Source organism: Myxocyprinus asiaticus, chromosome 5 (genome assembly GCF_019703515.2).
Source record: "Myxocyprinus asiaticus isolate MX2 ecotype Aquarium Trade chromosome 5, UBuf_Myxa_2, whole genome shotgun sequence".
Classification (NCBI taxonomy): domain Eukaryota; kingdom Metazoa; phylum Chordata; class Actinopteri; order Cypriniformes; family Catostomidae; genus Myxocyprinus; species Myxocyprinus asiaticus.
In genome coordinates, this window is record NC_059348.1 from 39,634,009 (window position 1) to 39,647,831 (window position 13,823).

The 13,823-nt window shown below is 36.1% G+C and overlaps 2 protein-coding genes across 2 annotated transcripts; both read left to right on the plus strand.

The window, feature by feature from the left end:
* Positions 1-465: 465 nt before the first annotated feature.
* Positions 466-4,386, plus strand: LOC127441196 (uncharacterized). Its single transcript, XM_051698382.1, has 9 exons — positions 466-647; positions 2,000-2,097; positions 2,277-2,426; positions 2,599-2,717; positions 2,853-2,989; positions 3,069-3,162; positions 3,321-3,432; positions 3,826-4,049; positions 4,195-4,386. The coding sequence occupies exons 1-9, from the start codon at positions 640-642 to the stop codon at positions 4,384-4,386; spliced, it is 1,134 nt and encodes a 377-aa protein (XP_051554342.1). The 5' UTR covers positions 466-639.
* Positions 4,387-7,452: 3,066 nt separating this feature from the next.
* On the plus strand, positions 7,453-13,778 carry LOC127441566 (rab GTPase-activating protein 1-like). Its single transcript, XM_051699140.1, has 8 exons — positions 7,453-7,613; positions 8,049-8,117; positions 8,266-8,376; positions 10,301-10,405; positions 10,488-10,571; positions 11,457-11,528; positions 11,682-11,873; positions 13,128-13,778. The coding sequence occupies exons 1-8, from the start codon at positions 7,503-7,505 to the stop codon at positions 13,344-13,346; spliced, it is 963 nt and encodes a 320-aa protein (XP_051555100.1). The 5' UTR covers positions 7,453-7,502; the 3' UTR covers positions 13,347-13,778.
* The last annotated feature ends 45 nt before the right edge of the window (positions 13,779-13,823 follow it).

The following is a 13,823-nucleotide window of genomic DNA, read 5'->3' on the forward strand; positions in this document are numbered from 1 at the left end:
GAATCTCAGTTGTCTCCGCGTCTGTGACCGTCAATCCCTGTATTTTATCACGTGGCTTGTTGAGCCCGTTACCGCGGAGATGTAGCATGTGTGGAGGCTTCACGCTATTCTTCGTGGCATCCATGCACAACTCACCACGCACCCCACTGAGAGCAAGAACCACACATTATAGGCGACCACAAGGAGGTTACCCCATGTGACTCTACCCTCCCTAGCAACCGGGCCAATTTGGTTGCTTTGGAGACCTAGCTGGAGTCACTCAGCACGCCCTGGATTCGAACTCACGACTCCAGGGGTGGTAGTCAGCGGAAGCTGGCTAACCTTAGGTTCACAAAGGTGCCAAAGCTGAGTAACCACAGGTTCGTCACATTTACTATAGACAAGTTTCACTACACAGGAAAAATGGCAGAGTAGTTTTTCCAGAGTTAATTTTTTTCCCCTCAAAAATAGTTGTTTTTGCTCTATTTTGAGTGTACAGAGTAAAATGTGTCAGTAGAGTGGGAGCGAAATTAAAGAGTAACTGTGACTCCTCCCCAAAATTATCCTCCCAAAGTTTAGTTTATCCGCCATTACTGTTCGTCACGGCCATCGCGATCGCTGCCGTTTGTGGGTTTAGAAGAGAAGTTGCGCTTCTACTGGATGTTAAAGTAAGTAAAGTTTCAAAGTCTTATTCATTTTCATAATATTCGCCTCTGTTTTGAGATCAGTTTGCCACGTTTTTTGAATATTATAGAGATAGCTTTCTCATGTTAACTTGATGCGAAGTTTAACGTGAAAGTTAGTGCTCGACACAATGCTAGCTAATGAGGAAAATTCACTAATCACTTGTTAGATGCTGTGGTGCACCAAAACTTTACTAAAACCTACTTTAGCTAATTTAATGTTAGCTTCACTGTGGAGGCAAACACATAGCCTAACCTTAATTTAAGCTGGCCTCAAGAACTAAGTTAAGCAAAGTTATATTGAAAGCAAAAAGCTAACATATAGATTACATGAACATTAATTGACAACAGTGAAACTAGCTAGCTGCCTATCAAATGTTTGTCCACTAAACTATTGTGACTAGCGGCTCGAGTTGTGCACCACATGTACTTGACTCTGTAAAGAGTTAAGTTAACGTTAGCCTTAATTGGATTGCTGGAGGCAATTTTTATGTGGGTGAGCATTGAGCACCATGCCTTAACAGAACTATTAGACAGTTATTACAAATTAAAAACACATTAGTGAACAAAGATAATTCATGTTGTGTAGTGCACTAATGCCTGTTCGGTAACACTTTAGAATACTGTTCCGTCATTAATGAATAATGGGAAACACAGGAACAAATAACCCACTAGTAATGACTCAAGTATTACCAAATCCTTCAGAAGGAATTACTAATTATTTTGATCAGTATTCTAAAGTGAAAAGCATGATAACTCCCTAATATTGACTGAAGTCACTGTAAACTTTTGAGTCTTTTGTAAGGTTTTGGATAGTAATGACTCAAGTGTTACCCTACTACATCCTTCAGAAGGAACTACTTATTATTTGGATCAGTATTATAAAGTGAAAAGCATGATAACCCCCTAGTAATGACTGAAGTTTTTGAGATTTTAGTAAGATTTTGAATAGTAATTCTTTCAGATGGATTTGGTAATACTTGAGTCATTACTAGTGGGTTACCATTACCTTATATTATACATTATTCACATTAATTATGAACTTGTATACAGTAGTTCTTAGTAGTCCTCTGGGAGGTATGAAAAAATAGTTATTGAGTAGCTAATAGTGAACTACCTCATTCAACTGAACGCTATTTCTTACTAATTCGTTAATCAGAATTTCTTGTTAGTTAATAGTAGTTACTAGAATGTTAATAGTGCATTACTCATTTGTTCCTGTGTAGTTATTCATTAATGACCGAACAGTATTCTAAAGGGTTAACGAATGTTCTTTTTTTCATCTGATTGTGAGTGTTATCGCCTTTTGTTTAACTTTGTCTTTTTGGTTCCTTCAGGATGCAAACCAACAATGTTGTCAGAGTGAAGTTCAAAGATAGCAAGAAATATATTTTTTCTCCAACACCTTTTACATTTCAGATGTTTTTGGAATGTGGTGAGAAATAACAAACTTTAACATTGTTAAAATCTTTAATAATTTTCCCTCTGAAAAAATAGTTTTTAATAGTAATAAAATAAGTGTATGATTGTATCTTATGGGGTATAAAAATAACTGTTTGTGTTTTTTGGCATTGCTGTCCTTTGTCAATTTGCCAGTGGTTTGTCTTCCTTCAGTTGCCAAGAAATTTGATCTTCCTACAATGGACGTTAAAGTCTTTGATGACTCGAAGACAGAAGTTGATGAGGAAGCATTTGAATATCTGCTGACACGACCAGACCTTGGTGTCCTAGAAATTTTCATCCCAGGCACAGCAAGTTTTGATGGTAAGTTGTTTGACATGCTTATTATGTTTTGTGTTTATTCTCAGCAATATTTACCAATTCACTGATTTGCACAGGCTAATATGTCTATTGGACTAATTCTTAATAGCTGTGTAGCATGCTATCAAAGTAGTATGAACAGATAATTAGACCATTGATATGGTTTATATTGAAGATTCTTTAAGCTCAAGCTCATTAGGAGATGCTGGGGGCACATCAGAGTCTGATGACACAGCAATGTTGATTAGAAGTCCTCCTGAAAAAAATCGAGCTGAGGAACGTCGTCTTGCCCAAGTAAGGATCACCAATCTTGCCTCTGAATTACATCTATATAGAATTACTTAAATAGTAAAGATATTTGGAACTATATACTCTTGTCAGTTGTTAATTTCTCATCTCTGCTCAATATTACATCATTTCCCTCTCCAGATGGTCGAAGATATCCTAAAGAGCAGCCCTGGAGGCGAGAAGGTCATAAATGAATACGCTCGCACTAAAAGTCTGTCAGATGGCAGAAGACGTGACGTGGTGGAAATCTTGGTAGCACATTTGACAAATGAACATGGGTAGGTTGTTCATACAGTAATTTGTAAATTGATGTTTATGATGTTATGGGTTGTAATTGGTTTATGTTTTTGTGTGTAGAACAAGCCCTTCCCGACGTTTGAAGGAAGAATATGCGAAGGGAATCATCTCCCTATTCCCATACTTGGCTGACCCCAGGAGCAAACTTGGTTATGTAAGTAGCTTTTGCCTCTCAATCTTTTTGATTTACAGGAGGAGGATATACTCTGTATATTTCAGAGTAAAGATTATCTACATTATAATTGATACGGCATTTATTTCCTTAGTCGTGTAATGTATAACAACTAGGTCTGTGTATTGTTCTGGTCATAGGAGCATTATTACAATGCAGAAGATGGAAGTGGATATTTGGCATGGAGAATTAAAACGCTGCAGAAAGAAGGATCAGAGGGACGGATGAAACGCCCACGGCAACCACAGACAGGTGCAATATTTGATGTTTAGTCAGTGCTTTTATTAGCTTGGCTGCAAGGCTTGAATAACTTTTTTTTTTTTTTTCAAATGAACATACAACTTGATTATTTTACTCATCTTAACATTTGTGACTTGTCTTTGAAGTATTCTTTTGTTCCAAATTGGTCTGTCATTAAGTCATATTGTGAATGAGGTCAAGAGTTACATAGTATATAAGCGCTTTTCTTTTTAAATGCAAACATGCTTTGCATAATCATCAGTGTTGGGCAAATTTAAATGTCACTCTAGGATATATGCATGTTTTCCATGTTATTTCCTGTCATGTATCTAGTGTTGGTATGTTGTGCTTTGGAAAGAAAAGGGACTACAAATGTGGTTTTCATATTGTCTTAAACACTTTCAGGTGGGCCAACTGCTGACAGGGATCCCTACAAAGAAGACAGCTGGTTGAATGATGAACGTCAGTGTCAGGAAGCAATTGCCCTGATGAAGCATACAGGTGATGAGGCAGTGGTAAAGGAAAAGATGAGGTTAACACTGGCCTATCGCCAGAAGATGCTGCACGACCCTAAAGAGGCACCTGATATTCTATCCATTTTCCTGCGATTCATGGATATACCAGGCTTGGTATGTGAGACTTCAATTGTTTAAACAAACAAACAAATATGAAATCAAGTGCTATTGTTGTTCTGCAGTAACACAGACTCGTTAGGTAAACAAAGTGAGTTCCTACTGTGGTACCTACTTTAATTATCTTTGTTATTTTGTACAGATTGATCAAGATTTTGGACTTCTATTTGGTGATGCGACCTCTGCAAAGTTGTTGGAGAAGTGGTCTACCAACATAAAACCACAGGTTATTGCACAGAGCCGTGGCCTCACACAGACTAGTGAGCTCCAAGACCTCATCCAAAATGCTGAAGCCACTGAAGTTGAAGAAGGTAACTATTGTGCTATACCCTAAATTGTTTTAGACTAAGTTTGACAACCAGAAAGTTCCCCAAAACTTTACATTTTGTCTTTATTTCGAACAATATATCTACTGTTTTAAAACCCTTTAAGAAAACTTCTGTTTTCTGAAATATTTTGCTTGAAAAGTTTGTGAAATATTTATTTAAAATAAATGCCACTTAGTTTGATATTTTGATATTTAATACCAAAGACATTCATACATTTTAAGTGTGGCTCACAGTTCATTTAATTTGAACCGGTTCTTATATAAACAGAAGCTAAATAGTGCTAAATTTAATAAAAGTTATGAACAAATAATAGTAAATAAATGTAAATTTAGCTATACAGAGAGTACTATAGTGATACTGATACTTTCCAATTTTGGCCTCCAGTAAAAGTATATCATAAAAAGAATTGATGACATTGACACCTATAAAATGACTTGACAATGACAATTCTCCTTTAATAATATAAACATCTTACAGTCTGGTACAGTAATCTGTTCCTTTGCTTCGAAATTTAAATGCACTGAAAATAATTACACCCTTCAGCAGGTGTTGACTAGTAAACCTGTTCTAATCAGATAACTGGCAGATATTTGCACGACAAAGAATGGGAGTGTCAAGAAGTTGTTATGGCTGGGACTGCATTCTCCCTATGTACTGAGTTCAACAACAAGATGAACCTGTTTGAATTCTCGTTAAACAAATAACTATTTCATGCATTTAATTGCCAATGCAGTGTAGCAATACATAGCTCAGTACATACCATTTTCACTGTCAGCATGAAGATTTTCAGTAAGTGAGAACTCATCATGACCAAATAAAATCCATAAGAAACACACTTATGAAATGAAAGTGAGAGGCAACGTCTATCTCACAGTGAAACACACTAGTACAGAGAGTAGTGCATTTGTTTGTTTCACAGGATCATGATGAAACCTGAAGACTGATGTGGCCCTCCTCTAGTACAGGGACCTTTGAACACAGAGACACTTTGCTATTTGTCTTTATTGCACTGTTATTCTCCCTTCTTTAAATTTCTAATAACATCCTCTCCCACCTTTGTTCGCTCTCCCCTTCCCTCTCTCTCTCTCTCTCTCTCTCTTTCTCTCTCTCTCTGTCTCTCTCTCTCTCTCTCTCTCTCTCTCTTTTCTTAGCCCGGCTTTGTTCAGGCCGATGAGCAAAACAGATTATCTCTGTTTTGCTAAGAAAAGAGCAAGTAATTTTGAAATATTCTGCACCAGAAAGTCTCGTTCTGTGACAGTCTAGTCATCTTGAAGATATTATTGATTAATGATTATACAGTGACCCCCAAAATGTTTTTGGAAACTTTTTAAAACACAAGTGTATGAATGTATGAATTTCATTGCATATAAAAAATGAAAAATTTCATTAAAAAAAAAAGTGGCAAATAAAACTATAAAAGACGCTATTTTATATATATAAGAAAGGGCAGGGCCGTTTCTAGCTGTAAGCATTTGCTTAGGGCCCCCGAGCCACCAGGGGGCCTCATAAAGCAAGGTATTTTTTGGGGGGGGTGGGGGGGGTTGTATGGGGGCCTCCAAGTATGGCTTAGGGCCCCCATATGCTCAGAAACGGCCCTGAGAAAGGGATTTCTGGTAAAGTCCCTTTATGGCTGCGCAGGGGGGGATTAGCGAATCAGTATGTAGCGAATCAACCTACTATTTTTCATTTACATGAACCATCCGTAAGAACGAACAAACTAAATTAATTGGAGTTCCCAACACTCAATATAAGTAATTCATTTACTGTAATCGGATCATTTATAGTACATGAACTGACCGAAAGAATCAATTCATTGTAATGATTTGGATATCCCAGCACTTCATATGAGAGTACAGTTCAAGTGAGCGAGCGGCTGAGTGCGTTTGATTACTCTCTCACTCCATTGCTGTATCCACAGTACAACGTAACAAATAGTGTTTTGTGATGCTACGCCACTACTCATTGGAAAATGTTGCTTGTTACTGAAAAAAACTACACTGTAATTCAACAAAAAATGTAGAAGTTAATAGCATAGCTACTTTTAGTTAATCACTCCCTTACACTGGTATGAAGTCAGTTCTCCTCAAGTTGGTGTCCTAGCATAATTACCATAGTTGTACTGTAGTTCATCATATTAACTATAGACATGTTTTAACAAAGTTTGGCAACCAGAAAGTGTCCAAACACATTTTTAAGTGTGGCTTAAATGTCCAAATACTTTTTGGGACCACTATATCTGCATTATGGCTTCCTGTAGCTGCAGTAAGATGATAAAAGTAGTTCAGAGCCTCCATCAATCCCACTGAACAGGGAGACTGCAGCCAGATATAAGCAGCTTACGGAATGGAGGAATGTACTGACACCTGCTTGTCCCAGGCAAACTGCAGTGCTTTTGTGTGAGGGGCGACCTACAGGATTATAGCAAGAATTTCAATTTCACACTCTTTAGCCCAGAGTTGGAGCTCACAAGAAGGGAGGCTAGCACATGGTGATGGGAAAGGCCCTTCTGAGACCTTTCTGAGGAATTATTCAAAGCTACTATCTGTTCCAGACAAATTTGAACAGGACCTACTTGTGTTGGATTAATGTTCGTATAAATATGTAACTTAGTGCTGCTTCGCAGTAAGGAAACTGTGTGGAAATAATTAGTGTTGGCTGATGGATTGCAGGGTGATATTGAAAGGATGTGTTTTCTAGAGTGAAGAGTTTTAAGGTAATTAAAGACGCAACCCAAAGGAACTATTTTGTTGTAACGAGGTCATAGTTTAAAGAAACTTTCCTTTTAGCAGCTTCTTCGACTTCACAAGACAACACAAGAATTGAAAAGCAAGGACTTGTGAGTGAAGGCTGCTTGAGAGAAAACATTTTTGCTTTTCACATGGTACCTACTTAATGGATTGTTGTGTTTATGGTAAGTTAAGACCAATAGTTGAACAAAGGTGGACTGGTTCACTAGACTACCTGAAACTCCTCCTATATTCTACGGTATAGGGCAGGGCTTGCATTGAGACAGACGGACAGATAAAGGGTGCTGCCTGTCAAACCTGTTGTCATTTCTCCAGACAAGTTTATCTGTGTACTCTGCATTTAGAGATCAGCTCTTTTCTAACCACCTGCTAAAATGATGGAAGAAGTGTCTATTACTGTTGCCTATGATGCCCATATTATTGATCAAATGACAGAGGAGGAAATCTTGGCCAGGCTGGTGGCGGAGTCCTTACCAAAACAAGGGGTAGGTTCAGTGCACTTTGACCTCTTGTTTGTCACACATTGATTTAAAGCTAGCATTGTGGAATTTGTATGGCATATAAATGTTTTGCTTATATTCAAGCCTATTTACAACAAAATCTGAATATTAGGACATTTGTGATCATTAAGCCTATGGTTAAACTGTTTTCCCCTTTTACCTTGGTACTCACAAAACAAACATTTTCAATTTGCTTTATTTAGCATCTCTTAGTTACTAAGTAATAGAATAACAAATCTCTTTATACAGAAGATGTGTTTCCTAGCTCGCAGTGACTTACAGAAAAAAATACTAACATCAGTCATGCAACTATAAATAGAATATATATTTATTAGCACTTATACACTAAATTCCTTTTAAGCCTTTAAGATTTTGAACATTTGATGTAATCTAAAACTGGCTTCCTCTTTTAAACCCCAGGTGCCTTCTAAAAAGCTAAAATTAAAAGATAACCAAGTACAGTCAGAAGACCCACTTGACAAGTGCCAGGTAAGAGATCACACCATGACAAAAAACTCCGCAACACACATCAACAATGACATGCTGAGTTCTTTCAACATCTAAACCTCTCTAGTTGTCAAAATTGCAGAAACAAGCCAAGTGGTACTGAATATTTTTGTTTCAAATCCCCCCCTAGAGAGAAAACCGTAAGCTTCAGGATGCCAGTTTGCGTCTGGAGCAGGAGAATGATGACCTTGCACAAAAACTTGTTAGCAGCAAGATTGCACTGAGGACTGCCTTAGACCAGGTCAGCCAAATTAATCAGAGTTTCATAACATTACGGAAAAGGCCAGTTTCATTTTCGGTTTTATGTGGTTGTATGCCTGAATGCTGCCCAACTTAACATGGTAATTTTTTGGCTACATTCATTGTTCTTTAAGATTGTTCTTTACACATAGACAACTAATATTTGCAGTACATTCGTGCTATATAGCCTGAGGGAAACTGGCTCCCCCAGCTGAGCTCTTTTTCTCCCAAGGTTATTTTTCTGTATAAACTTACAGTCTATGGAGTTTTGTATTCCTTGCCACAGTCACCTTTGGCATGCTCATTGGAGACTGCAGACAGTAATTTTTAAGGCTTGATTTTCAGACAGGTTATTTATTTAAACCACACAATGAGGACTTTAAGACATTACAGCATAATTTTCTATAAAGCTGCTTTGAAATGATGTGTTCGTGAAAAGTGCTATACAAATAAAAATGGCTTGACTTGACTTGAGATTTGAGATAGATAGATAGATAGATAGATAGATAGATAGATAGATTGACAGACAGACAGATAGGCTTCATATAGGTGCCTTCAATCAAATTCTACATTATTTAAGTCAGATTCATCTGTCACTTGGTAATATGGTTAATACTAATACAATATCTGGCCCAGTGTTTGTTCCATTGTGTTAGACTGGTAAATCACACTCCTAAATAACTCCTTGTTATTTATGCAGTTGTAAAATTGTAAATGTTCATATTAAGCCTATGCCAAGTAAATAATTGTGCATATTGTTGGGTCTATGCAGTTCATTGTAATATCAATAAGGTTCAGTGTTTGATTTAAGGACATTTGTGTATACTTTTTGTATGATAAACAATTTTGGTACCATGTTGGGTCATTACTTGATGTCCAAATTAAAATCTGGATCCTGAAGCAAAATCAGTTGAGGACTACTACAAAAATAAGGGTGACAGGACGAACGATGAGCTAGAAGAACCTATTTGGGTTGCCCAGAGAATCCTTCAGTGACGGGTTCTTTAAAGAACAATTTTTTTTCTTAGTGCCACAAAGAACATTTTCAGGTACTACACAGAACTCTTTCCAAAGGTTCAGTGAAGAACCACTCATAAAAAGGAATGTTCCGGGTTAACTAAAAGCTCAATCAACACCATTTGTGGCATAATGTTGATACCACTAAAACAAATTGACTCGCCCCTCGTTTATTTAAAAAATAATAATAATAATCACAGATGCAGTAAGGCACTTCAAATGGAAGTCCATAAACATTCAAAAACACACTGTTTCAGAAGTATTGCTACAAGAACAACATTATGGTGATATGATTTTAGTGTGATAAAATTGGGGATTTACAGGCATTATGACATTTACCAGATATCAGGATTTACCTGCATTACGTTGTCATGACAGTGAAGTTGCAATGTTGAATATAACTTTATACAGATAAGGTTAGTAAGCTGTTTTACAGTATCACACTAAAGTGATGTTAGCACGTAACATTTTGTGGCTGTGCTGTACCTTTGAAACAATTAAGACCCCATTCACTTCTTTTTTAAGTACACTGTAAACATTATATTTACTTCTTTCTTTTTTTATAAATGATGGACGAGACGGATTGTGGTATTTACACATTTATTGTGGTAGTCAACATTATGCCAAAAATGCTGTTGATAGAGCTTAACTTGTATTCAACCTGGAACATTCCTCTACAGCTGCACATTTTTAGCTTTCACTTTTTACCAAGTACTTTAGGCAGATAAAACTAATCTTTACATTTACTGCATTTAATTTTGTATTTATTTTACTTATTTTTATTTTGAAATCAAACTGTATATCAAACTGTATTCATTAATTTATCAACAATAAATAATATTTCTTTTAATATCTTTTGCAACTTGTCAATGATAATTTGCTCAATTGCTGCTCTGCTGTGTTTTTAGACTGAGGACAAGGTGGATGAATTAACCAAGGAGCTTTTAAAAACCAAACATCTTCTGACAATGACAGAGGAACAGAAAAAGGGAAAAGAGGAGGAAGCTTCACAGGTGGGTTTTCACAATGAGGAAAAATTTCCTTGAAACAGAGTTCATGCTCTATCCTTGTCTAAAGTTCTGATGTGTTTGACAGCTGAAGGAGATGTTTAGGAGAGAATTGGACAAAGCAGAATCCGAAATAAAAAGATCAAACAACATAATCACTGATTACAAGCAGGTGAATATTAAAGTACAATGCACACATTTAAAACAGTGTCTGATGAAAAATATTTGAACACCATTTAAATATTTTTTTTAATATACAGGATATACAGTATATAAAATCTATCTATAAATAAACTGTATATGTATAAATTATATACAGTATATACAGTATAAACAATATACAATATATATACATATACACTACCGGTCAAAAGTTTTGAAACACTTACTCATTCTTTATTATAATTTTTCTTCACATTTTAGAATAAAAGTAAAGTCATCAAAACTATGGAATAACATAAATGGAACTATGGGAATTATGTTGTGACTAAACAAAATCCAAAATAAATAAAAACTGTGCTATATTTTAGCATCTTCAAAGTAGTCACCCTTTGCCTAGAATTTGCAGACATGTACTCTTGACATTTTCTCAACCAACTCCTTGAGGTATCACCCTGGGATGCTTTTTAAACAGTATTGAAGGAGTTCCCATCTATGTTGGGCACTTATTGGCTGCTTTTCTTTATTATTTGGTCCAAGTCATCAATTTCAAAAACATTTTTTTTATTTTTTATTAAATTTTAGATTTATAATGAAATAAATTCATATGGTGGCACAATTATATTTTTGTCTACAAAACTAATATCAAACATTTAAGCATATGCCTTCAGATCAAATGATTTTTAAGATCATAGGAAACATTTCGGTCAAGTGTTTCAAAACTTTTGACCGGTAGTGTGTGTATATATATATATATATATATATATATATATATATATATATATATATATATATATATATATAATCATGAGTCATGTTGTTTTCTTTACATAGTTTATCATAACTCAACAGTGCATTTCACATTCCAATAACCAACCTATTTCCTTACATACTTCAGATTTGCTCTCAATTAAACACTAAGCTTGAAAAGCAAAAAGCTCAAACGGACAAGGAACTAGCTGTTATCAAGGTAAGAAACACACTGACCTCAAATAAAAATTAGATTTAACCTCAAATCTTACCAATATTCAACTCCAATCTCTTTCTGTTGTGATGGTCTTTTGTTGCATGTTTCTTTTAACACAATCTCTGTTCTTACATATGCCACATAATATTATTTCAGACCAAGATGCTTGAGTGTTCACAGTGCAGCCAGATCTTCAGTAGGGATGGATCAATTCAGCTGATCACTGAGAGTGAAGAGAGCTCAGCTCAGGATGAGGTGAAATCCTCTCTCAAAGAGCAGGTCCAAGAATTAGAGAGGGATTTAGCTCAGACCAAGCTACGAATGGTGGAATCTAAATGCAAGATCCAGGTAAGCGAGACAACAGAAAACACAATCATAAAAATATTTTAGCCCATATTTAATATTTATGCATTTGAATTTCATCCCTCTAATTACATTTTTTGTTGAAAAAAAAAATTATGTTGATGTTTAACTTGTTTTCATGTAGCCTATCACATAAAACATCCACACATGACTATGGATTACAAATCAGTGTGGTTTAAAAGTCTGAGTCCACTAGTAAAATATAATACAATTCTATTTAGCATTTATTCCATTACAAATTATCAGCATAACAATTTGAGTCAATAGATGAACTGAAAAATAACATGAACTTCTTAAAATTTGGTATGACCAACATTTGCTTTACTGACAGCATGCATTCTGCCTGGCATAGACTCTGCAAGTTGGTGCAAAACCCGATGATTCATGTTATCCCAGCACAACTGGAGAATGTTTCAAACAGCATCTTATGTGTTTCAGTGGAAGCAAATAATTCTGACTATTTTTACCAGAGATAACATGGTCAATGTCACAAATTTTATTATTTGATTAGTGACCTAAATAGTCCAGAATCTTAATTATATATACACCGACCAGCCACAACATTAAAACCACCTGCCTAATATTGTGTAGGTCCCCCTCTTGCCACCAAAACAGTGCCAACCCGCATCTCAGAACAGCATTCTGGGATAATATTCTTCTCACCACAATTGTACAAAGCAGTTATCTGAGTTACTATTGACTTTGTCATTTCGAAACAGTCTGGCCATTCTCTGTTGACCTCTCTCAACAACAAGGCGTTTCCATCCACAGAACTGCTGCTCACTGGGTGTTTTTTGTTTTTGGCACCATTCTGAGTAAATTCTAGAGACTGTTGTGCATAAAAATCCCAGGAGATCAGCAGTTACAGAAATACTCAAACCAGCCCATCTGGGACCAACAATCATGCCACGGTCCAAATCACTGAGATCACATTTTTTCCCATTCTGATGGTTGATTTGAACATTAACTGAAGCTCCTGACCTGTATCTGAATGATTTTATGCACTGGACTGCTGCCACACAATTGGCTGATTAGATAATTGCATGGATGATTGTTGGTGCATATAGACAGTATATAATTATATATGATTTGTGTCTTTTTCCAGGTTTAAATAAGATTTTGAATCCCAGATTTTTAATATGAACTCAGACTTTTGAACCCCACAGTATCTTGTTAATGATTTTGTGCTGTTATGCCAATAATTGACTGATTTTCTTCTTTTAAAACTTGATGTGCCAGGAGTTGGAGCACCAGAACGCGGTTCTAACGAGTGAACTTCAGGCTGCCAAGAACACATGGCTCAGCAAGACTCTGGGCTCCTTCAGGACAACTACCAGCAACAATCAGAACTCATCTCAAGCAGACTCTGCCTGGAGCTTCACACATAACCCCCACTCCAGCTGGGTCACCAGAAGGCTCTCCTGGGCCCCACGAGAAGGGAGAGCTGCCAAAGTATGAAGAAGGAATGCTTACCATTGGAGAAGAAAATTATTTAATGAGAGCACTCCTGAAATGGGTCTCACAAATGATGAGATGACTATTTTATCAGAACAGAGGACAATGCACATCCCTTATCCCTATTCATGTAAAAATTGGGAATGAACCATTCTCAAATGATGGGTGACACAGCTTAACAGCAAGAAGCATTATCTGCACCTCTAGGCAAAGGAGAGCAACTGAGGCAGTCGCAAATGGAGACAATTTAAACTTTTACTATGAATTTAAGTAAAATTAAATGTATTACAAAACTCATTGTAATACATTCTGACTATACAGTATTCCTTTATTTTCCAGAACAAATATAATAAAGTAAAATCATTAAATGGAATGACTCCACAATTTCACATTTCTTACAACAAGAACTTTATTTTATTTCACTCAAGCAGAGAATAAAGCTATGAAAATGAGTCATCTGATTGCAGTGTCTGTTTATTC